This window comes from Oncorhynchus clarkii, chromosome 27, assembly GCF_045791955.1.
Source record: "Oncorhynchus clarkii lewisi isolate Uvic-CL-2024 chromosome 27, UVic_Ocla_1.0, whole genome shotgun sequence".
In the NCBI taxonomy this organism is placed as follows: Eukaryota; Metazoa; Chordata; class Actinopteri; order Salmoniformes; family Salmonidae; genus Oncorhynchus; species Oncorhynchus clarkii.
The window spans coordinates 19593788-19618996 of record NC_092173.1 but is presented as its reverse complement, the minus strand read 5'-3'; the positions used below and the strand labels follow the sequence as shown (position 1 = coordinate 19618996).

The window sequence follows — 25209 nt, the reverse complement described above, 5'->3', positions numbered from 1 at the left end:
TATTCAAACATGCTGTTATGTTTCTTGCTGTGGAAGACAACCCAGTGAGTAAGAGAACCCCAAGAGTTTGTCACAATAATTGCTGAGTGAATTTGAGAATCAGCAGAGTTGAGAATCAGCTCATACTTTGTTACTGTACTCTTTCAAGTCGTTCTATAGCTCCTCACTGCAGGTTTTCACAGGTCTGTTTAGATGTATCTACTGGCACACAGCAGTCATGTAATTTTAATGGCTGTTGGAAGGAGAGGACCAAGGTGCAGCGTGGTATGTGTCCATAATTATTTAATGAACACTGAAATAACAAAGAGAATGACCGAAACAGTTCTGGCTGGTGCAGACACACAACAGAAAACAACTACCCACAAATCATAGTGGGAAAACAGGCTACCTAAGTATGGTTCTCAATCAGAGACAACGATAAACAGCTGCCTCTGATTGGGAACCATACCAGGCCAAACACAGAAATACAAAAACATAGAACAACACATATAATGCCCACCCCAACTCACGCCCTGACCAAACTAAAATAGAGACATAAAAAAGGAACTAAGGTCAGGACGTGACAAGTCAAGATTTATGTTATTGATACAGTTAATCTAATACATTCCCAGAATCATTTTTTTTTGTTGCAACTTTGAGGTCATTTCAATACCGCAAAATCATGTGATAAATAATAGCAATACCAATGGCCTTGCCTGTTAAGCAAGTTTTATGTTTTCATATGACCAGCAATTCAGTTATAAACAAGTATTGGGGAAATGTTCTTATTCAACCCAAAAAATACAATGCAAGGAAAAACGTTTAATCTCTTATGCCATAGACAAGTGGACTCGCTGGGCCAGAATAAAAACAATGTAATCAAAGAATCTCACATTATTGTACAATTTCAAATGAATTGACAGGATGGGAGCCTCCATGAACAGGCACCACAGCTGGATAAGACACAGGAACAACTGGATAGTGTGGAGAATCACCATTTTATGAAGATTTTACTGTTTGATGATGCATCTTTGGCCACTGCAATTATTCTAACATGAGTGAACACAATGGTGATGGATATGACCAGAAAGTAGAACTGACCTATAACTGATCTTAGGTGTCTCTGCCACTTGTGTGAAATAAACATATCTGCTGAACACAGCTTATAGTGTAGAAGTCCAGAGGGGTTGAGGCAAAGAAGATGGAGACAATTATGATGGGCTGCATGGCGCTGATACTGTGGATTAAGAAGATGCAGTGAATGGCTCTGTGTACAGAGCTCTCCATGGCGCAGAGGCATGCAGATGGAAACATAGCTCTCCAGGCTCATGGCTGTCAGTGTTAGCGAGGTGGCAAAGGTCAACTCACTCAGCAACACACAGAAGATAACACACACAGCAGCTGGAATGGTGACTCTAAAGTAAGTCAGGAGGAGCAAGTTGTTAGTCATGATTAGGTACAGACAGTTAGACAGCAGTGTGTGAGCAAAGAAAACGTAACGTGTGTTTGAGCGAAAGGTGTCCTTTTTGAAGAAGGTGAGCAGGCAGATGATGTAAATGAAGATTGCATTCATCGGCTGGACTATTACGATCCTGTCAATAACCTGTTGCAGAGAGGAGCTGCTACCACCATCTGCAGCTGTTGTATTGTTGTCAGCCATATCACACAATGAAATAGCCAATAACAAGAAGTTATGTACAGTAGGCCTATGTACAGTAATTGCATTTCATAAACATGTTACAAAGGATGACATTGAAACTTTCTTGCAATAGATACCATATTTAAATCTATTTAAAAGCTTAGATACAATCAAAAACCTTTGTTCCAGTAGAAGAAAAGCATAAGCACATTTCCAATCAGGATATAGGTTCAAATATGGCAGGTTTCCTTAGAAAGGAAACATATCGTAGCAGCAGCACAGTACAAAGTGATATTCTCTCAGTCTCCTCTTGAGCCCTCAGGCAAAGGTCAACTGAGTGCTCTGCATTTTTCAAAGGAATGTTGTCATGAATCTTCAGATACACCTCATTCCTATGTTTAGACTAACCATAGAGGGAAAGGGAAGGGAAAGGGGGATACCTAGTCAGTTGTACAACTGAATGCCTTCAACTGAAATGTGTCTTCCGCATTTAACCCAACCCCTTTGAATCAGAGAGGTGCAGGGGTCTGCCTTAATCGACATCCACGTCTTTGGCGCCCGGGGAACAGGGGCAGAATGACAGATGTTTACCTTGTCAGCTTGGGGACTGGATCCAGCAACCTTTCGGTTCCTGGCCCAACACTCTAACCACTAGGCTACCTGCCCCTCCATAGTTACATATAACTATGTAATGCACAGTAATCTCATAGGATTATAACATTTCAAAATGTTTTCAGGATACATGGCATTCACTAGGAGTAACACACAGATTACAGTAAATATTCTGTACATTTTCCATCAAATATAGTGATATTTCTGACTGAGATGTGTAAATAGGCCTACATGTGAGTGTGAGCATTGTTTGTTGTGTAGCAGTACGAGTGCAGTTGTATTGTAGATAGTAGTGATCATAGTGATAGTAGTGATGCGTGCAGTCCCCGCAATTATATCCACAGGTCAGGCCGGTTTAGGGTCATGAAATATTGTGTGGATGAAGGGCAGGTGGCTGGCTTGTTGAATAAAGAGAAAGCAATGCATTAAAATTCCATAAATGTATCATTCTTGCGCGATTCATATCTATAGGCTACATTGAGGCATTTCTTTCATTATTTTTTATCTGGTATTAGTGTGTAGCCTAAATCAAAACTTTAGGCCCTAACTGTAGGTAAGCTACAAATACACGCCAACTGCCAAATGCTTTTGGGATCTTGGCCAGAAAAAGTTAACGTTGATCCACTGATGCAAAAATCACAATGTCGGAGTTTAATTCAATCAGAGAAAATATGAGTGTCACGGCTTTCTTCCTGTGAAGGAGAGGCGGACCAAAACGCAGCGTGGTTATAGTTCATGGTTATTTAATAAGAAAACTCAAACATGAACAAACTACAAAACAATAAACGTGAAAACCGTAACAGTCCTAACTGGTGCATAAAACACAAAGACAGGAAACAATCACCCACAAAATACCCAAAGAATATGGCTGCCTAAATATGGTCCCCAATCAGAGACAACGATAAGCACCTGCTTCTGATTGAGAACCACTCTAGGCAACCATAGACTTACCTATGCAAACTAAACTGAACACAACCCCATTAATCTAATAAAACCCCTAGACAAGACGAAACACAATAAATCACCCATAGTAGCCTGAAATCTGGACACTGACTGTAAGTCTATAACCGCTCACATAGCCTAATATAACGTTAACTCCTGCAGAATTAAGCATTTCTTGCAGTAATATGACCAAATGTAAATTTGGACTCGGAACCAGGGTGGAGAAATATTTGTTCTTTTTTTTAGCATCTTGAGAGAATGAATGCACGGTTAGTGACATCTGTAAAAGGTGCTATCTTTATCAGCATCATAAAAGCTGACAGTATTTCAACCACATAAAATATGCAGACAAGCTGAACTGAAATATTATCAGAAACATGTTGAGTCGTTTTAACAGGTTTTCATTTCCTTAAAACCGGTCAAACTGATGTCATTTGGAGTTATTTCATTTTCTCGCCAGTCCCTAAATGTCTTTGCTGCATGAGAGATGAAAAATAACTTTACTCATGTCAACTAGATTAAAGCCTTAATTCTATCGATTCATAACATTATTCTGGTGAGCAAGAGTTTATTTAGTATTTTAGGGCAACAAGTAATGACAGAAGACAAGCTGCATAAATATAATTATAGACAGAGAGGAAGAGGCAAAGTGGGAGGCTTTACTCGTTGTTTGTTGTATGAGAGTGCCGATTTTGGTTAACAAAAATATGTGGACTGATATAGACTGAGTATACCAAACATTAGGAACAACTTCCTAATATTGAGTTTGCACCCGTTTTACCACATATAGCTGGGCAGTTGCGGATGGGTTATTAAAAATTGCGGGCGGGTGCGGCTGAACAAACAGCTGACCCGGGCATCACTAGTAGATAGCCCTTTGAGGTTCTTATTCCTCAGACACATACAAACACAGAGGCAAGTTCTCTTCACTCACATGCAGCATGTTCTGGATTTATGGTGCCAGTGGGAGAAAAAGTACCCAATTGTCATACTTGAGTAAAAGTAAATATACCTTATTAAAAACTGACCTATTAGTAAAAGTGAATGTCACCCAGTAAAAAATGTTGTGGAAATTCAGTACTGAGAGAGACTTTGACATTTCTTCAAACAATCATCATTATTTAATATTGATTCATTATTGCAATAATAAGGCTGGTCGAACCCACACCCTTGAGTGTTGGACCAAGAAACCTAATCTTTATACAAATGCAGAGTACTATATAAAGCTGACACTAAAAATGCTTAGTCGTGATTGGTTCCACCCATCCCATGCAGATTGAGGCATCATAAGTCACTCTGGGTTCATCCTGTCATTATCTGCACGGGGTTGTTGTGTTAACCCCACCCTGGATAAGTTTGCCAGACGCAAGGATGATTTTGAGACAATGAGGGATTGTTCTTCTCCTAAGCTATCCCTAGTAAAACACATTCTTGTCAATGTAATGCAGTCTTTAACTCATTTGTCAGCTCAAGCCATCCCTGGCGACCATACGCCCAGATTAGCTGCAGGGAACTAGAGAGGAGACCATAAAAACACAGACACTAGTAGGACAGAAATGTCTTACTATTAGTTTAATTAATTGTTAACCATTAATATGAAATAAATCAGGTAAATATGTCATTTTCCTAAAAGTATTTGGTTTTAAATATACTTAAGTATCAAAAGTAAAAGTATAAATCATTTCAAATTCCTTATATTAAATCAATCCAGACAGCACCATTTTCTTGTTTTTTAAATTTTATGGATAGCCAGTGGACACACCCCAACATTCAGAAATAATTTACAAATGAAGAATTTGTGTTTAGTGAGTCCGCCAGATCAGATGCAATAGGGATGACCAGGGATTTTCTCTTGATAAGGGCGTGAATAGGACAATTCTCCTGTCCTGCTAAGCATTCAAAATATAACAAGTACTTTTGGGTATCAGGGAAAATGTATGGAGTATAAAGTACATTATTTCCTTTAGGAATGTAGTGGAGTAATAGTAAAACATAAATAGTAAAGTAAAGTACAGATACCGAAAAAAACAACTTAGGTAGTATTTTTTAAGTATTTTTACTTAAATACTTTACACCACTGCATGGTGCAAACTATCATGCTATGTAATAGTCAAACATAGGAAAATAAACACTACATGCTGAATGCTACTCAAACTTTGTTTTGTTTCTTGCTGTGAGGCCTACTCCCCTTTTGAATGGAGTGCTATATGACAGCCTTGAGGGAATGCTATTTGGAGGTGTATGATGTCATTCTCAGGAACTGAACCTGCACAGTTTGTTGAGGTCAAAACAAGTATAGCTGTGTGATGACCTGCAGTACAGATTCAAAAGGCAGAGGTCTCTTGACTTGTGATCCCCAGAAAAACTGTTTCAATTGTACACAACAGAAGTCACCAAACCTAGTCCTAGATAGCAACAGGGTGTGCATGTTTTTTTCTAACCCAGCAATAAAACACATTAGGCTGGTCATATAGCTTTGATCATGGGTTGATTATTTGTTTTGGTCTTTGGCTGCTGCAACACAATGTCTGTACCATGCTGCTCTGCGGGACCAAGTTTGGTGACCACTACTATGCATATGCTGTAGAGGATCATTTCTAATACACAACTAGAAGGCTTCCCATCCATCTACCTATCAGCCAGCTGAGAAGGTTACCGTCAAAACTACAGTACCAGTCAAAAGTTTGGACACACCTACTCATTCAAGAGTTTCTTTATTTTTCCTATTTTTTACGTTGTAGAATAATAGTGAAGACATCAAAACTATGAAATATCACATATATATGTAGTAACCAAAAAAGTGTTAAACAAATGTTTGAGATTCTTCAAAGTAGCTATCCTTTGCTTTAATGACAGCTTTGTACACTATTGGCATTCTCTCAACCAGCTTCACGAGGAAGGCTTTTCCAACAGTCTTGAAGGAGTTCCCACATATGCTGAGCACTTGTTGGCTGCTCTTCACTCTGCGGTCCAACTCATCCCAAACCATCTCAATTGGGTTGAGGTTGGGTGATCGTGGAGGCCAGGTCATCTGATGCAGCATTCCATCCTTTCCTTGGTCAATTAGCCCTTACACAGCATGGAGGTGTGTTTTGAGTCATAGTCCCGGTTGAAAAACAAATGATAGTTCCACTAAGCACAAACCAGATGGGATTGCGTATCGCTGCACAATACTGTGGTAGCCATGCTAGTTAAGTGCACATTGAATTTTAAATAAATCCCCAACCTTGTCACAAGCAAAGCATCCCCACACCATCACACCCCCTCCTCCATGCTTCACGGTTGGAATCACACATGCGGAGATCATCTGTTCACCTACTCTGTGTCTCACAAAGACAAGGCGGTTGGAACCAAAAATCTCAAATTTGGACTCATCAGACCAAAGGACAGATTTCCACCTGTCTAATGTCCAATGCTCGTGTTTCTTGGCACAATAAATTATCTTCTTATTATTGGTGTTTAGTAAGGTTTCTTTGCAGCAATTCGACCATGAAGGCCAGATTCATGCAGTCTCCACTGAACAGTTGATTTTGAGATATGTCTGTTACTTGAACCTTTCCTGTGGCGGTCCTCATGAGAGCCAGTTTCATCATCGCGCTTGATGGTTTTTGCGACTGCACTTGAAGAAACTTTCAAAGTTTTTGAAATGTTCCTTATTGACTGACCTTCATGTCTTAAAGTAATGATGGACTGTCATTTCTCTTTGCTTATTTGAGCTGTTCTTGCCATAATATGGACTTGGTCTTTTACCAAATAGGGCTATGTTCTGTATACCACCCCTACCAAATCAGGATGATCCACACTTCTTCAAAAACATGTATACCAATTTATTGAACTTACAGGCAACAAATGATCTAATCATTATGGTAGGAGACTATAACACAGTGTTAAGTACCTCAATGGACAGTAAAGGTAATCACTCTACAAACTATCATCACCGTGCCCTTAAGGAAATCACAAATATTACGGACACATTAGAAATAGTGGATATTTGGAGACTAAAATACCCCGACCTAGTGAGAAATACATGGAGGAGATTTAATCAAGCTAGTCGTCTTGACTACTTTCTTGTCTCTTTCTCTCTTGCATCAAAGGTTTAAAAAGCTTTAATAGGAGACAGAATGCGATCGGATCATCATCTAATTGGCCTTTACATAACTCCCATAGATTTTCCACGTGGACGGGGATATTGGATATTTTATCAAAGTTTATTGGGGGACAACTTATTTTTAACTAAAATTATTTATAATTGAAACTTTCCAGTATAATATAGGTTCAGCAAATCCCCTTATCGTTTGGGATACCTTTAAATGTACCTTCAGGGGTCATTCAATTCAATATTCATCAATAATAAAAAAGCCATTTCTGGCTAAAGAGACCAGACTAACAAGGGAAATCCATGAACTAATAGTACAGGTAGATAGCAATAAAAACAATACTACAGAGATACAAAATAAGTTAGAGGAAAAACAAAAAGAACCCGAGGAACTTATTCAAGAATGATCTAATGTAATCTGTTATAAAAAATAAAGCAAACTGGATGGAATATGGAGAAAAATGCACAAAATTGTTCCTGACTCTCCAATACAGGAACAAAAAGTATTTGCAGAAACTCGTTACTGAAGACGGAGTCATCTATGATTCTACGAATTATATTTTAAAAGAGGAAGCTAATTATTTTAGGCAGATGTTCTCTTCTCCATCTCATTCTTTCCCACTGAATGAAGATTACGGTAAGGAATTCTTTCCAAATAATATAAAAAACTGAAAATTAACAAATGTACAGAAAGATCAGTGTGAAGGCCAAATTACAGAGGAAGAGCTTTTTGAGGCTATTAAATCCTTTCAGTCTGGAAAAACCCCAGGGCTTGATGGCATACCGGTATTTTTTGATATACTAAAAGCTCCATTGTTAGATTGTTTTAACTACTCCTATAGAAATGGTAGTCTGTCAGGTACTCAGGTCTGATTTTTCTATTATTAAAACAAGACCCAGATGACAAATATAAAGACCCAGTCTATCTAAAAAACTGGAGGCCCCTCACACTTCAATGTTGTAATGCAAAAATACTAGCAAAATGCATAGCACTCAGAATTAAAAGGGTTTTACCAGGTATTGTTCATCCTGATCAGATAGGTTTTTTACATGGACGATACATTGGAGATAAAATACAACAACTACTAGAAATAATAGAACATCATGAAACATATAAGAAGCCAGGAATGGTATTTATAGCGGATTTTGGAAAGGCATTTGATACCGTAAGACTGGAATTTATTTATAAATGCTTGGATTTTTTCCATTTCGGTAATTCTCTTATAAAATGGGTAAAAATAACGTATAGCAACCCCAGGTGTAAAATAATAAATAACAGCTACTTCTTAGAGAGTTTTGAATTGTCAAGAGGACTATAAGAACATCCAATTGTCAAAGGTATATGAAATACAAATGGTATAGAGATAAATAGTCCTATAATTCCTATAATAACTACAACCTAAAACTTCTTACCTGGGAATATTGAAGACTCATGTTAAAAGGAACCATCAGCTTTCATATGTTCTCATGTTCTGAGCAAGGAACTTAAACGTTAGCTTTTTTACATGGCACATATTGCACTTTTACTTTCTTCTCCAACACTTTGTTTTTGCATTATTTAAAACAAATTGAACATGTTTCATTCTGTATTTGAGGCTAAATTGATTTTATTGATGTATTATATTAAGTTAAAATAAAAGTGTTAATTCACTATTGTTGTAATTGTCATTATTACAAATAAATACATAAAAATAAAAGAAAACGGCCGATTAATCGGTATCGGCTTTTTTTGGTCCTCCAATAATCGTTATCGGTGTTGAAAAATCATAATCGGTCGACCTCTAGTTTGTACACATGCATATACACACACTTCCATTCAAATAAACACATGCACGAACGCACACATACATGTAATAGTGCCAGACATGCACACAAACATATACAGTTGGCATTGATGTTATGATTTTAGTTGTCCTTGATGTCCTTTGTTTTAAATGTATTATTTTGTTTTATTATTTTTTTGCATTGTTGTTTGCTGTTTTCTTCTGTCTTTTCCTTTTTTCTCTTTAGTTCATTCTCTTGGTTGTTGGGGGGGGGGGGGTTCTCGGGGGTGGGGAATGGAATTCATTGTATTTTTATTTTTATTCCTGGGGGGGGGGGGGGGGGAGACTGTTGGAGGGGTCTCTAATGGTTGAGGGACAGCTATTGGGGAACTGTGGCAGGGATCTTGGAGGGTTCGGGTTCACGTTTTTTGGCCTGGTGGTAGATCGGTCAACATGCCCTTGAGCAGGGCATTGACCCTGGATGCTTCTGTGTGTTGTTCTGAATGGGAATCTGTTGGATGACTGGTATGATGCAGTTGTTGAGTGGCTTCACTGCAAGTATATTGCATGTTTAGAATTTTCAATAAATAAAAATTCAATGAATGTAGAAAGAAGGAAAGAAATTCCACTAATTAACTTTTAATAAGGCACACCTGTTAATTGAAATGCATTCCAGGTGACTACCTCATGAAGCTGGTTGAGAGAATGCCAAGAGTGTCATCAAGGCAAAGGATGGCTACATTGAAGAATCTCAAATATAAAATAACTGTTGATTTGTTTAACACTTTACTACATGTTACATGATTCCATGTGTTATTTCATAGTTTTGATGTCTTCTATATTATTCTACAATGTAGAAAATAGTAAAAATAAAGAAAAACCCTTGAATGATTAGCTGTGTCCAAACTTTTGACTGGTACTGTACGTCTGACCAAAACATAGCCTGCTGTACCTGACTGTTAGTAGCCAATGGGCAGACATCATACTGTGGGTGGAGGTAGTAGCCAGACATCATACTGCGACTCATCAAAACATAGCCAAAACATATCCTCTCTGGGCCTGACTTAGTTCTCTTCACTGTTCATCTGTTTTTCTCCGTGTTGGTCCCTCATGATACGAATGGTGATGAAAGACTTGCTAGAACTCCTGTGTGGCTTATTAAGGCTTTTTGAACGTCATAAACATTTGTCATTAATTATTCATAATTTTGCAGTGCCTAATGTGCATTGTTTGTTTTGAAAAGCAACAACAATTTGTTGCTGTACAGAGAGAGCCTGGTCTCAGTATTTACTCTCTATTATCAAGCTTAATTAGGCTAAAGTAAAAGAGAGATCTGAGTTGTCCTAATGAGCCCCTCAGCCCCCAGCAGCTGGTTGTGATGCTGCTCAATGGCAAAACGTCTGACACTCATTCTCAGACAACCAGTCTCATAATGATATACTGTATATCTCTACAAAACAATGTATCAACAACTACACTAATGTAAGTCCCATAATATGACCTCATACCATAAGAGGTCAAGTTCTTCAATGTTCCCAAAAGACTACATCATCAGAAGATAGACAAGGTAAGAGTAAATATGAACAAACAAGGTGATACCATCATGAAATACTCAATTAAAAACAAATTAATATTTTAATTTCAGAACAGGGGACATGCGGCTGAACTCAATTGTCAGTCACCTAAAAATAATGCACCTTTCTGTCATCTAAAGGCTAGTGTTATTTGTTGCCTGATCAAAATGCTAAGAATATTTTTTGGTTGTTATACTAAACAATAAGGTTGTTTAGTTTGGCCCTGTCCGGGGGTGTCCTCGGATGGGGCCACAGTGTCTCCTGACCCCTCCTGTCTCAGCCTCCAGTATTTATGCTGCAGTAGTTTATGTGTCGGGGGGCTAGGGTCAGTTTGTTATATCTGGAGTACTTCTCCTGTCCTATTCGGTGTCCTGTGTGAATTTAAGTGTGCTCTCTCTAATTCTCTCTTTCTTTCTCTCTCTCGGAGGACCTGAGCCCTAGGACCATGCCTCAGGACTACCTGACATGATGACTCCTTGCTGTCCCCAGTCCACCTGGCCGTGCTGTTGCTCCAGTTTCAACTGTTCTGCCTTATTATTATTGGACCATGCTGGTCATTTATGAACATTTGAACATCTTGGCCATGTTCTGTTATAATCTCCACCCGGCACAGCCAGAAGAGGACTGGCCACCCCACATAGCCTGGTTCCTCTCTAGGTTTCTTCCTAGGTTTTGGCCTTTCTAGGGAGTTTTTCCTAGCCACCGTGCTTCTACACCTGCATTGCTTGCTGTTTGGGGTTTTAGGCTGGGTTTCTGTACAGCACTTTGAGATATCAGCTGATGTACGAAGGGCTATATAAATACATTTGATTTATAGTCATACCTGGTAATAAATGTAATGAATATTGCATTGTTCTTTTATATATCACCCATGTATGGTAAGCAAAATGATGTTGAAAAGACGTCTTCTCCAAACATTTAAGTTAGGTTCATTTTAGGTTCTGAATGAGAGGTGAAAAGAAGTCATTTACAGATGTTCACAATATACTTATTTTTGTCATTTCTTTTGGTCATATGGCCAATTTTCTGGATGTTTAAAATACGTATTTTTTGGACTTTGAAAATACATATTTTCCAAGTGTTGAAAATAAATATTTTCCAGACATTAAAATCAGGATCATTTTCGTTTCTGAATGAAAGGTGACAAGGCGTATTTTCCGGACTTTGAAATCAGGCTCATTTTCGGTTCCTCATGAAAGTTGAAAAAACGTCATTCACAGACGTTCAAAATACATATTTTTGGGGTCATTTTTTTTGCCATATGGCCAATTTTAAACTGCATATACATTCTCAATGAAGTAAGCACCATATCACAATAATTATTTTATAGCTAGATCTACATGACAGATGTAGTGGGGGAACATGGACTCTTCTCAACAATAGATCACTTTTGATGTGAATGTCTGACAAATTTTGGGGTGAACTGCCTGTCATTAAGTTTAATTGGAGGGACACTGATTCATCAGTAAATTAATCAATAAAGTAACTATTGAAGCTGATATTGAAATATCTGTTTGCCAGAAAAAAAACCTCTAAGGGGACCGATGAGTTCAATTTACATAACCTTATGCTTACGTAGTATGTGCGTAATAGGTCCCCTCCTGGACCTTCAGGCAATGTCTAGTTGGCACATTTCAGGAATCAATACATCTGTGTGGTGGGAGGCTGCTTGTTCTGTGGCCGTATAAATACCCTTGGGAGTCTACAGGATTCAGAAAGCACAGTTGTGCATCAGAATACAAGACTACAGCAGGAATACAGCATACGCGGTTGACTTTTTTTTTTACCACTAGGTGGCGACAGATACTTACTTTCTAAGGTAAATCATTCTGGTAAAGGAATTTTGGTTTAAAAATAATTTGAGACATTAATACATCACAAAAGTAACCTTATATATCTTATATTTAAGTTGAATAGTAATCAACCACATTACAAGTAAAATGCAAGCTATTAGACAATGCTCTGCTTGTGCTACTGGGGCACTTCTACAAAGTCGGACGGACTTCCTTTTGCTCCGGACCAATATGACGGCGCTCAGAAGAAGCGTTGCTTGTCTCAATTTCTTCAGGTAAATAACTTTATAATAGCAACTGCATCATTGCACCCTAATGAATTATATTCGTATGCAAACATAAACAGTTTCGTCTAAGATAAATATCGATTTGCATTAACTACTGTTTGCTAATGTCAGCGCTGTTGTTTTCTTTCATTACCCTGCAGGAGCACAGCAGCGAGTGTCCTCAACAATAGGAAGCCCTCGCGTCAGAGGCTTGTGCGTTTCACGGATGTTACCAGAACGAGCTTGGCCTCTTTGAGTGTTGGGAGTGGGCTGAGCGCTGTCCCCTTCATGCTGGTACAGGACCTTTACTCTTTCTCTGTGCTGAACAACTTGAATAAGGCTGACATCATATACATGCATGAAACATAAAAATCCCCCCTTTCAGCTCTTGTATTAAACTTTTCTGTTTCTCTCTATCCAGCAAGTGGAGAACCTCTCTCATGAATCCCTGATCCGAAGAGCATCCTCTATGGTTACAGACAGTGCAAACACTTACCTCTCCCAGACCACTCAGGCTCTCGTAGACTCCATCACACAATATGCCAAAGTAAGTACCTGAAGCAATCATAGTGGATTTTTGTTATCATTCATGCTAAGTTGTACAGTGTTATAATTCTAGCCATTTGAAATATCAAATACTAATTTAACCAGTAAGCCAATGGCATCATGTTACCTAAATGACCCTTCATGTTTTTGACCATGTGTTTGCGTTGTCTTTAGGCTCTCCATACCCTCATCGCCCTCCAGAGGAGATATCTGGCTTCACTGGGAAAACTCTCCACTGTTGAGCAGGATGCCATTTGGCAAGTGATCGTTGGTCAGCGTGTTGAGGTAGGTGAATGAAATGTGTAATCAAATACACCAAAAATACACTGTTGTCTTGCAAAGTACTTTTTCAGAAAATATGAATATTTGTATCCATTCATCTGGAAAAGCTGTCTTTAGGGTGTCTTGTTTATTTCCAAATAAATGTTGATATACCTTCTCACAATCTCACATAGTAAATGCTTTAGTCACTCCTGCTTGCCTTTCATCAAAGTTGATCATTTATGTTCTAAAAAAAAATACGGTTTGAGCTCTATAAAACTCTCAAAGTAATAAAATGTTCTGATGGGTTTCTCTCTCTCTGTCTGTTCTGGCAGGTTGGTGGCAGACTAGATGAATGCAACCGCTTTGAGTCAAACTGGATTAAAGCTGTCAACCTGTGTGAAATGGTAGCTGAGGAAGCGTACAACACTGGTATGTGAAAAGGTTGTGTTAAAAATGTGTGCGACTGTTGTCTGTCAGTGTTTTGTTACTTGTCGTGTTTTTGTGTGGACCCCAGGAAGAATAGCTGCTGCTTTGGCAAAAGCTAATGGGATCCGAATAAACCAATACAACCTGTTTCACTAAAAATAACTGAACCACAACCTTGAATTGCACAACAATGATACATAGTGCCTTGCGAAAGTATTCAGCCCCCTTGAACTTTGCGACCTTTTGCCACATTTCAGGCTTCAAACATAAAGATATAAAACTGTATTTTTTTGTGAAGAATCAACAAGTGGGACACAATCATGAAGTGGAACGACATTTATTGGATATTTCAAACTTTTTTAACAAATCAAAAACTGAAAAATTGGGCGTGCAAAATTATTCAGCCCCCTTAAGTTAATACTTTGTAGCGCCACCTTTTGCTGCGATTACAGCTGTAAGTCGCTTGGGGTATGTCTCTATCAGTTTTGCACATCGAGAGACTGAAATTTTTTCCCATTCCTCCTTGCAAAACAGCTCGAGCTCAGTGAGGTTGGATGGAGAGCATTTGTGAACAGCAGTTTTCAGTTCTTTCCACAGATTCTCAATTGGATTCAGGTCTGGACTTTGACTTGGCCATTCTAACACCTGGATATGTTTATTTTTGAACCATTCGATTTGTAGATTTTGCTTTATGTTTTGGATCATTGTCTTGTTGGAAGACAAATCTCCGTCCCAGTCTCAGGTCTTTTGCAGACTCCATCAGGTTTTCTTCCAGAATGGTCCTGTATTTGGCTCCATCCATCTTCCCATCAATTTTAACCATCTTCCCTGTCCCTGCTGAAGAAAAGCAGGCCCAAACCATGATGCTGCCACCACCATGTTTGACAGTGGGCATGGTGTGTTCAGGGTGATGAGCTGTGTTGCTTTTACGCCAAACATAACGTTTTGCATTGTTGCCAAAAAGTTCACTTTTGGTTTCATCTGACCAGAGCACCTTCTTCCACATGTTTGGTGTGTCTCCCAGGTGGCTTGTGGCAAACTTTAAACAACACTTTTTATGGATATCTTTAAGAAATGGCTTTCTTCTTGCCACTCTTCCATAAAGGCCAGATTTGTGCAATATACGACTGATTGTTGTCCTATGGACAGAGTCTCCCACCTCAGCTGTAGATCTCTGCAGTTCATCCAGAGTGATCATGGGCCTCTTGGCTGCATCTCTGATCAGTCTTCTCCTTGTATGAGCTGAACGTTTAGAGGGACGGCCAGGTCTTGGTAGATTTGCAGTGGTCTGATACTCCTTCCATTTCAATATTATCGCTTGCACAGTGCTCCTTGGGATGTTTAAAGCTTGGGAAATCTTTTTGTATCCAAATCCGGCTTTAAACTTCTTCACAACAGTATCTCGGACCTGCCTGGTGTGTTCCTTGTTCTTCATGATGCTCTCTCCGCTTTTGACGGACCTCTGAGACTATCACAGTGCAGGTGCATTTATACGGAGACTTGATTACACACAGGTGGATTGTATTTATCATCATTAGTCATTTAGGTCAACATTGGATCATTCAGACATCCTCACTGAACTTCTGGAGAGAGTTTGGTGCACTGAAAGTAAAGGGGCTGAATAATTTTGCACGCCCAATTTTTCAGTTTTTGATTTGTTAAAAAAGTTTGAAATATCCAATAAATGTCGTTCCACTTCATGATTGTGTCCCACTTGTTGTTGATTCTTCACAAAAAATACAGTTTTATATCTTTATGTTTGAAGCCTGAAATGTGGCAAAAGGTCACAAGCTAGTGTTAGTGTGGTGTAGTACCTGATGCTCCCTGCTCCCCATGACTTTCCTCAGTCAGCACTGTGATTCTTAACCTGTCAGTGCCATAATAAACCTGATAGCTCTGAGAAAGGCCCCCATTGTTTGTTTTGTGTATCTCTGTTTCACTACTTTGTAGTTTGCTGTTTGTGCACCCTCTTTCAAGAGCTGTCAGTCTCACACTTTGGCGAATGTATGGATCAGTAGCTGTTAGTCAATAGGGCTTTGATGGTAAAGAACTAAAACTCCAGGTCACCATGTACTCTAATTCCCATGATGCAGCACAATAGAGAGATGATGGACAGGGGTACCTGCTCAATGTCACCCAGTCTTACCATGGATTGAAGGTTTCATCTTTGGCCCATTTTCTCTGTAATGGTGAAATTACTAAAATACCACCATCTTGCTTTTTTCCCCAGGAGCTGAGCATGCATCCGTCACAGCCAAGAACAATTTGCAGGTGGCCAAGGTTCAGGTGGAGGAGGTCCGGCAGATATCTGTGGATGCTGAGAGAAAGCTGGCTGAGACCCAGGCCGAGGATATCCAGAGGATGGCGGAGTATGCCTCTTTCATAGAGAGGGGTGGTGATGACGTGCATGAGGCGTACCTCAGAGAAGACTAAGAATAATCCTGAGAGTAAAACAAGTTTGAGTAGTTTATTGTGGTTTAGATCCTCAAGTCCACCATTTGGGAAGTTCAGGAGTTGTTTTATATTTAAATTATGATAAACAAAAAACGTGTAGAGAATTGTGGTGAATTGAATGACACAAGTGATTATTTTTGTGGATGGAATGTCATGACTTTGACTTACATTTGATTCGATTAGTTTCATGCACTTACTATAATCCACTCTCTAACACAAAAAAATAATATTTATTTGAATACAGCTTTGAATGTCAACTTCAAGTCTTTAAACTGAAAATAATAATTGACAATCAGGGTGTCCTAAGTGAAATGTATGGACTATGGTCAACATAGCAGTACAGGTATGGTTGCATTTGTTTATTTGTATTTTATGATATGTAAATGAACTAACTTTATAATAAAAGTCTATTTTTCATAGCTGTTTGAATTGTATTCTGTTTCTTTTGGGTAATAGGACATTCTCAGAATGAATATACTTGTCATTATAGATTTGAATAGGTTGTGAAACAATTTAGCTGAAGAATTAAAAAATACATTTGTCTAACTTTTAATGAGAAGGAAGTTTATTTGTGTGCTATGGGGTTGATTGAGTCAGTGTGAGATCTGTAAAAATGTGGTCTTTGGCAGTAAGGATTTTTCTTCTTTACTGTTAATTATGGGTGAGACTAGATGTCATAGTTGAACTGTGTCTGTGCCAACCTGGAGAGAGAAATACCACTGTGGTCCTCTTGGGGATATTCTGTTTACAAAAGTGGGCTGTTTGTCCCTCTGTGAACTCTGCATAAAACCAGTGACGCCAGTCTATTACGTCTTGAGACATTCATTGACCAATCTAAATGAGGTGCCAAATGTTTTCAGAGTTTCAAGTACTTTTTATGCCAAGAAGTTCATTTGTGTTGTAAAAGTTTTTTTATATACACATCTAGTAGTTGATGACAGTGCAGTTCTTCCTCACTAATCTCTCAGGTTTACTAAAAGAGAAAATCTAAATGTGTCTTAGAGGGGCAGATCCAAGTACCATGTCTTTGTTATTTATATCTGCCCTTTCACTCTATACTTTTTCTTTGCTAATAATCTGCACACATTTCCTCCTCACAGCTTTTAGTCTATTTTGTTAACTCCTGTCATCACCCAATCCACCATGTCACCTAAACCAGAGGCTCTTGACAACACAAAACAACATTAAGATACGAGGTCAATGGGTTTAGAAAACAAGTTGATACTTGTATTGGCTTCTCTTTTAGGTCCGTTTCTTAAGTTGACATGTTAATTTAGTTTTTAATATTACCTTGAAAATAAGGCAAACCGGTGATCATGTGTCTGGTGCTGTTTTTTTTGTGAAAGAACAGAAGAGAAAGGAAATGTCTCAATCTATGAGAGGAATTTGTTGTCCATTAGACTCACAGAAGGTTTGGGGGGACATGTGAATGAGCTGAAGACAAATGTCATCTGTCAAAGTTCAAGATGTGGGAAGGAGTTCAAAGCAAAACTTGCTTTGTGAATTTTTATTACATATATTTGTATAGACTGTGTTTTTGTCTCTCATTGTAGGGATTTTTTAATCTGCATGAGGTTTTATGGAATCAAATGGAACTGAAACAGAAAATCCCCAACAATAGATAATTGTACAACATGCTCTGTGTGTTCATTACTGTTTGACCTCCATGTGTAATATTGTGTTGTAAATGGCGGTCTAAATCCATTATAAAATACAATAAAAGGCCCAATTCAATCAAACCTGGAATTCCAGTATCACAGTTTTGCTCAATTGGGTATGAGCATTTTTCAATTTTCAAAACAGAGTCCACAAGACACAGAACTCTGTGGCCTTTTGCAAAACACTAAATACATTCATCAAAACTATATTATACTGTCAAAATTGCAAATACTTTCATCAAAGAAACATGACTGCCTGCAAAAATATTAACGCAACTACAGTATACTTATCTCGAGTCCAAGCAGACAAGACAGAAACTTAGTTTGTCTTTTAAAAATCCTAGTAAGTCAATATATTTTCTTTGCAGCCACTTCACACCAACAGCAAGGTAAAGAAGGTGCAACAGCGCCTCAGGATCGCTGAAGAAAGCCGTCTTGGCTCCTAAGACCCCTACGACCTCAGATGCACCATCGAGAGCATCCTGTCCGGCTGTATTGCCGCAATGTATGGCAACTGCACCGTCCACAACCTCAGGACTCTCCAGAGGGTAGTACTGTGTCGTGTCTCTGACTGATTAAGTTATATGACATGCTATTTTATAAAATCAATTACCTTTAAAAGGCACAGGGCGAGACCCAGATGCAGACACGGGAGGTAGATGGTTTGAGTCTCTGATATTTATTATAATCCAAGGGGCAGGCAAGAGAAAGGTCGTGGACAGGCAAAAGATCATAAACCAGGTCAGAGTCAAGGAGGTATAGCGTGGCAGGCAAGTTCAGAGTAAAGGCAGGCAAGGGTAAAAAACAGGAGGACCAGAAAAACAGAGATAAGAATAAACAGGAGCATGGAAAAGCAAGTTGGTTGACTTGACAAGACAAGACGAACTGGCAACAGACAAACAGGGAACACAGGAATAAGTACCAAGGGACTAATGGGGAAAGCAGGTGATACCTGGAGGTGTGTGTAGACAATCACAAACACAGGTGAAACAGATCAGGCTGTGACATTATCTAACGTTTAATTGATTACGTGATTGAATTAAACCATGCAATAATTAAACCATTAATAACCTGGGGCACCACGGAAGCATTCATTTATATAGAGCGGTTATCTCCCGAATCCACTCTTAAAGATCTGAAAATCTTTTATATTAATAGCAATCAATTATTAATCGCCACCTCGACCGGTCTCATTCGGATTGTCATAAGTACTTTGTTATCTGCACAAACCCTAACTCAAGCAAAACACAAATTGGCTTCATTATTTATTTACTAAATAATCACAGAATGACATATATATACACAGAATAGATCACATATGGATTACTAATCATGTCACGTAAAGCCCCTAGTGGGCTAACCTTATATGACGGCTGGTTACACAAAGGAAGAGGGTTGGGTTTGAATGAAAGAGCGGGAAGACTGAGGGACAAAGGAATTGAATCTCTATTGGACCTTGAGAAGCTATGCTACAGGAAATACAGAATCTTATGCATTCTAATAACCGCCTATTCAGGAGAGGAAAATGCAAGATATATATATTTACTCTGAGTTGCGCTTCGATAGATGGGTCGAAGATGGAAGACTGGTTTACCCAGCAGAGAACGCCATTGTCCTTTGAAGAATCTTTCTGGTTGTAGTGTTGTAGAACGGATACGTTAAAGTACCCTGTCGTTCTTCTGAGATCGTCTGTCCTTTCCTAGGCCACGCACGTTTACAGCTGCAGCTAATAACTCAATGTCTAGGTGGTATCACTTCTTCTTAAGTGAATAATCGTTCAAAGTTTATAGCAATTTGCCACAATCAGCTTGCGCTGTATTCTGTCTGGTCTAGTCAAAATTCACCATTTCAGCATGGTGATCTTCACCACCACTTTGAAATTTGCCCTTTTAAACGTTAGGACAGCAGTCCTGACATTTCTGGAACTAAATGTTAATTTTGTTAGGTTGTAGTTGAAATTAGCGCTTTTAATGTAACGGATCGGAGGACCAATGCACAGCATGGTAAGTGTTCATGATATTTATTATAACTCAGAACACTAAAGAATAAACCAACAAAGAGAACGAAATGAAACAGTTCTGTCTGGTGCAGACACAAAACAGAAAACAATCACCCACAACTCAAAGGTGAAACCAGGCTACCTAAGTATGGTTCTCAATCAGGGACAACGATTGACAGCTGCCTCTGATTGAGAACCACACCAGGCCAAACACAGAAATCCCAAATCATAGAAAATCAAACATAGACAACCCACCCAACTCACACCCTGACCATACTAAAACAAAGACATAACAAAAGAACTAAGGTCAGAACGTGACATTTAAACGTATGGACACCAGTCTTCACATCATCGGGAACTGAGTTTGACTTCCGTTAATCGGCTTTTGTACTGTGGGAGAGAAGGGCGTGTTTCATAGTTCTCAACCAATGTCTGTTCACTTGGGTGTGGCCACTGAGTGGGCTGATGTTTTACTATGAAACAATTCTCTTATTTAGGAGGCAAAAATGACATTGAATCTTTTCACAAATAGTTCCATATTGAAACATTTAAATTGCACAACAATTCCATGTGAATCTGATAACCAGAATGTGTAGACTTTCCAAGATACAATTTGTCATCCTATCATCAGATATAATGTCCCAGACAACAACTGATCTGACATCATATTCTTTAAGTACACTTTCAACTGGTTGAGAAAGGAAAATATTGTTTCATTCCCCAACCTTTTGATGTTACCATACTCTCTCTATGTTAACAAAGGGCTTTCCAAGAGTCCATTCTGTAGAGTGGAGAGAAAAATGGGGAAAGGTATTTATGGGGGGTCATAAACCTCACCCAACAGGGCAACATCATGACAGTCCCTCTTTGTTGGTTTCAATCCTGCGATTATCCTGCAAGTTGCATACCAACATAAAAATGACAGTGGGTTGTCCTGGTTGTGGACCATCATTGTGGTCCCCCTCTGGTGGTTGACACGGGTAGGGTTTATGCGAATGAAGCAGGCCGCTCCAAGGATGGGCAGAGGATGTCCAGTTACTGATCGCTGTTGCGGTCCCCCTGTGGTGGTCCACCTTGGTAGGTTTTCTGGAAGCTGCAAAGCATCACAGGAATGAACCTGTTGTCTGGTCTTCCAGACTGGAAGATCTGGGCAGTAACTTAGGCAGATGTTAACAACACACACATGCTCATGAAATATATAATTACATTTCCTCCCAAATGAGCGGCGTTGTTGAACTAACTGATGGTTGAAAATGTTGAAAATTAATAAAAAAGCATAAACAAAAGATAAATACAAAATATAGTTATCACACCTTAATCATCTAATTGGACTGTATTCTATATACGTCCAAGGTCTTGGAAACATGGCTATTATGGCATGTCTCTAATGTCATGTCTAGGGCGTTCCTAATTTGCAGTGTTTTGCTTAGTGTACTATCCTAAATTGATAACTACAGTACATGATAAGTCTACAGCTGTAAGGCATTAGTTTTGGGCAGTCTACAGGAATGGCCTATGAACTTCTGGGGATAAATTGGTGAGTTTAGTGTCAAAGGCCTCAGGGTACATTTTCAATTTTACCCAGGCTGGCGTTTTGCTCGGCCCCTTAAGTGATGCTGGCATAAATCCTAATTGGATATTCAGTTGTACATGTGCGTTTAAGCTTACACAAAGGAAGAAAACCAAGTATCCTGGTAGACTACAACTTGTTCAGAATGAGTCTGACGTAATCAGGTAATTTTCAGGTCAATGCCTGAAAGTCAGTCAGAATTGGTGTAGAGGGAGTCTGCGTCTTCACTGCGTCTTCCACTATTGTAGTGGCGATAGGTATGAAGAAGTCTATTTCATAGCTATGTTATCCACGGAGGAGCTAACCTCACGACGGAAGTGCTCTCTAAGCACTGAACCAGTCATACGTGGTGTGATCATGGTTCATGACTTCTAATAACTTTCCTCCTTAATGGAGGGTTCTATTTATTAGTGGCATGCGTGTTGACCATCAGAAGAGTGTTCTGGAGATTCCCTTACACGTGTTGCAATCTGAGTGACTACTAACTCCTCTGTCACTATTATCAATAGCAATTTGACTTGTGAGGTCTCTAATCCTCTTACTGATTGTTGCTGGACTGACTGTGGTATTGGTACTGGTACTCAAGGGGACCAGTTGTCCTACCAATTTATTATGAAAAGATATCCTACAGGAACATATAATTAGAGCACTTTACTAGTTGCATTGTAGTGGCTACTACATATGGCAAGGATTGATTATTGTTGCCATTTGTTTTGGAGGTGAAAAAGTCCACTGGACTTCCTTTACGACAAGTGTGGTACACCTCAGTGATATCTCAGATGCAGTGCTTGTGGAAGTGTCCGAAGGGCAAGAGAAGGTCATCTCAGCTACAGTATTGCACAACTTCAAGGAGGGGGAAGTTGCTCATTCACAGAGACTGCTGGCTCGAATTCATGAAAAGAATGGGCAATCAGGTTTGCTGATGGACTGTGTTGAGATATCGTAATATAGTTTTGGGGCTGCAGGTAGCCCAGTGGTTAGAGTGTTGGGCCTGTAACCAAAAGGTTGCTAGATCAAATCCCCAAACCGACAAGGTAAAAATCTGTTGTTCTGTCCCTGAACAAGGCAGTTAACCCACTGTTCATAGGCCATCATTGTAAGTAAGAATTTGTTCTTAACTGACTTGCCTAGTTAAATAAAGGTTATATTTAAAAAATATATATGTATATATATCTCCTTGGATCGGATTCTGCACCAAGAGGTTTCGAAATGTCTTTTTCCCAAGGGGTGCTTTCGACAGATACCCCTCGTGGATGACTGCGTTGCTGGTAGCGTTAGGGGAAGACAGTGTAGTCAGTGGAGAAGGCAACCTGACCTGTGACCATACATGGTTGGTTTTCCAATCCATCAGTGGGAGTAACCGATCCATCAAGTCTGCTCCGAGTAGCAGGGGTTCAGATTCCAGGCTGGTAACATACACAGGGTGAACGAGCGATAAGTCCTGGAAGTGTAGTTTCAGCATTACTCTCAATGTGAGAGTGAAACCTTGAAGTGTTGTATCTTCCTCTTTTAACCAATTTTTAGTTGGCTTCACAGACCTTTTGAGATCATCAAACAATGTTTGAGAGATGAGCAATATTGTCGCGCCTGAATCAATTAGCACAAGACAAGTTAAGCAGTCCTCCAGGACTGTTTCCAGGTATGGCCGTTTAGATACGCGTTTAGTGGACATATTCCCCACAAGGTGGAGTTGTCATTCGCAGCAACTTGATGTGCCATTTCTGTTCAAGGTGAAAGCAGATGGACTTTTCGGATTTTGAGTGGGCTTGGCTTTAACAAAGCTTTTGACCTTTTTCTTTGCAACCTTTGTATCAGAGTCTATAGACAAAGACTGTGGGCTTGTTTTTTGATCAAGCGGGCCCTGGATAGGGTCTCGAGTGAGAAATTAGATTTTTAACGGGTGTTAATTATTGTGGACCTGGTGGCCGGCAATTCCCCGTCTAAGCCTTGTGACTTATCTTTTACCCTTTTCTCAAAATATTCTCGCTTTAGTTCTTCACGTAGTGGAACTTCTAGAGAACATTGGTCTACATTTTGATCGCCCTTTAACCCTTTGCTACTCTTGTGCTCTGACACTTTGTTTGGGTTGGGTGCAGGAACGAAGCGAACAGGTCGATTGTAGCGGTAGTCGTTTTGATGGCGACGTACTTTGGCGACGTACAGTTATTTCGACCTCGGTGGTTGTTGGATTCGTGGTTTCATGGTAGAAACCATTGTTGTGCATCATCTTTCAACGCTCCAATACCTAATAATACACCCTCTAACTGGAGTGAGTGCTCCTGGTCAAACTTCAAAACCGAGTGGTCAGGGCTCTTAGCGTTGCGAGCTTTTGATGCCTCAAACGCTGTGCTTGTAAGCTCTCTGAGTTGTAAAATAGGCAAGCCAATGTGGGCTGTAGGTAATGAAGGTGGGATACATATTGATTTTGGACACGTGAGTTTCGCACTTACTCCTTTTGGTCTCAAACTTATTTGTCATTGTTTGCAGATACAGTGCCTTGCGAAAGTATTCGGCCCCCTTGAACTTTGCGACCTTTTGCCACATTTCAGGCTTCAAACATAAAGATATAAAACTGTATTTTTTTGTGAAGAATCAACAACAAGTGGGACACAATCATGAAGTGGAACGACATTTATTGGATATTTCAAACTTTTTTAACAAATCAAAAACTGAAAAATTGGGCGTGCAAAATTATTCAGCCCCCTTAAGTTAATACTTTGTAGCGCCACCTTTTGCTGCGATTACAGCTGTAAGTCGCTTGGGGTATGTCTCTATCAGTTTTGCACATCGAGAGACTGACATTTTTTCCCATTCCTCCTTGCAAAACAGCTCGAGCTCAGTGAGGTTGGATGGAGAGCATTTGTGAACAGCAGTTTTCAGTTCTTTCCACAGATTCTCGATTGGATTCAGGTCTGGACTTTGACTTGGCCATTCTAACACCTGGATATGTTTATTTTTGAACCATTCCATTGTAGATTTTGCTTTATGTTTTGGATCATTGTCTTGTTGGAAGACAAATCTCCGTCCCAGTCTCAGGTCTTTTGCAGACTCCATCAGGTTTTCTTCCAGAATGGTCCTGTATTTGGCTCCATCCATCTTCCCATCAATTTTAACCATCTTCCCTGTCCCTGCTGAAGAAAAGCAGGCCCAAACCATGATGCTGCCACCACCATGTTTGACAGTGGGGATGGTGTGTTCAGCTGTGTTGCTTTTACGCCAAACATAACGTTTTGCATTGTTGCCAAAAAGTTCAATTTTGGTTTCATCTGACCAGAGCACCTTCTTCCACATGTTTGGTGTGTCTCCCAGGTGGCTTGTGGCAAACTTTAAACGACACTTTTTATGGATATCTTTAAGAAATGGCTTTCTTCTTGCCACTCTTCCATAAAGGCCAGATTTGTGCAATATACGACTGATTGTTGTCCTATGGACAGAGTATCCCACCTCAGCTGTAGATCTCTGCAGTTCATCCAGAGTGATCATGGGCCTCTTGGCTGCATCTCTGATCAGTCTTCTCCTTGTATGAGCGGAAAGTTTAGAGGGACGGCCAGGTTTTGGTAGATTTGCAGTGGTCTGATACTCCTTCCATTTCAATATTATCGCTTGCACAGTGCTCCTTGGGATGTTT

At 39.5% G+C, this 25209-nt stretch overlaps 1 protein-coding gene and 1 pseudogene across 1 annotated transcript; one reads left to right on the top strand and one right to left on the bottom strand.

The window, feature by feature from the left end:
• Positions 1 to 809: 809 nt before the first annotated feature.
• Positions 810 to 1639, bottom strand: LOC139385722 (odorant receptor 131-2-like; annotated as a pseudogene).
• Positions 1640 to 12318: 10679 nt separating this feature from the next.
• On the top strand, positions 12319 to 18093 carry LOC139386221 (diablo, IAP-binding mitochondrial protein a). The gene is made up of 6 exons (XM_071131700.1): positions 12319 to 12673; positions 12826 to 12958; positions 13086 to 13211; positions 13385 to 13495; positions 13807 to 13903; positions 16131 to 18093. Exons 1-6 carry the CDS (start codon positions 12546 to 12548, stop codon positions 16331 to 16333), a joined length of 798 nt encoding a protein of 265 aa, XP_070987801.1. The 5' UTR covers positions 12319 to 12545; the 3' UTR covers positions 16334 to 18093.
• The last annotated feature ends 7116 nt before the right edge of the window (positions 18094 to 25209 follow it).

Coding starts and splice junctions, on each gene's coding strand:
- LOC139386221 (XM_071131700.1), top strand. CDS start 12,546: ATGCAAGCTATTAGACAATGCTCTGCTTGTGCTACTGGGGCACTTCTA. Junction 12,674..12,825: donor GCTTGTCTCAATTTCTTCAG/GTAAATAACTTT, acceptor ATTACCCTGCAG/GAGCACAGCAGCGAGTGTCC. Junction 13,904..16,130: donor TGAGGAAGCGTACAACACTG/GTATGTGAAAAG, acceptor TTTTTTCCCCAG/GAGCTGAGCATGCATCCGTC.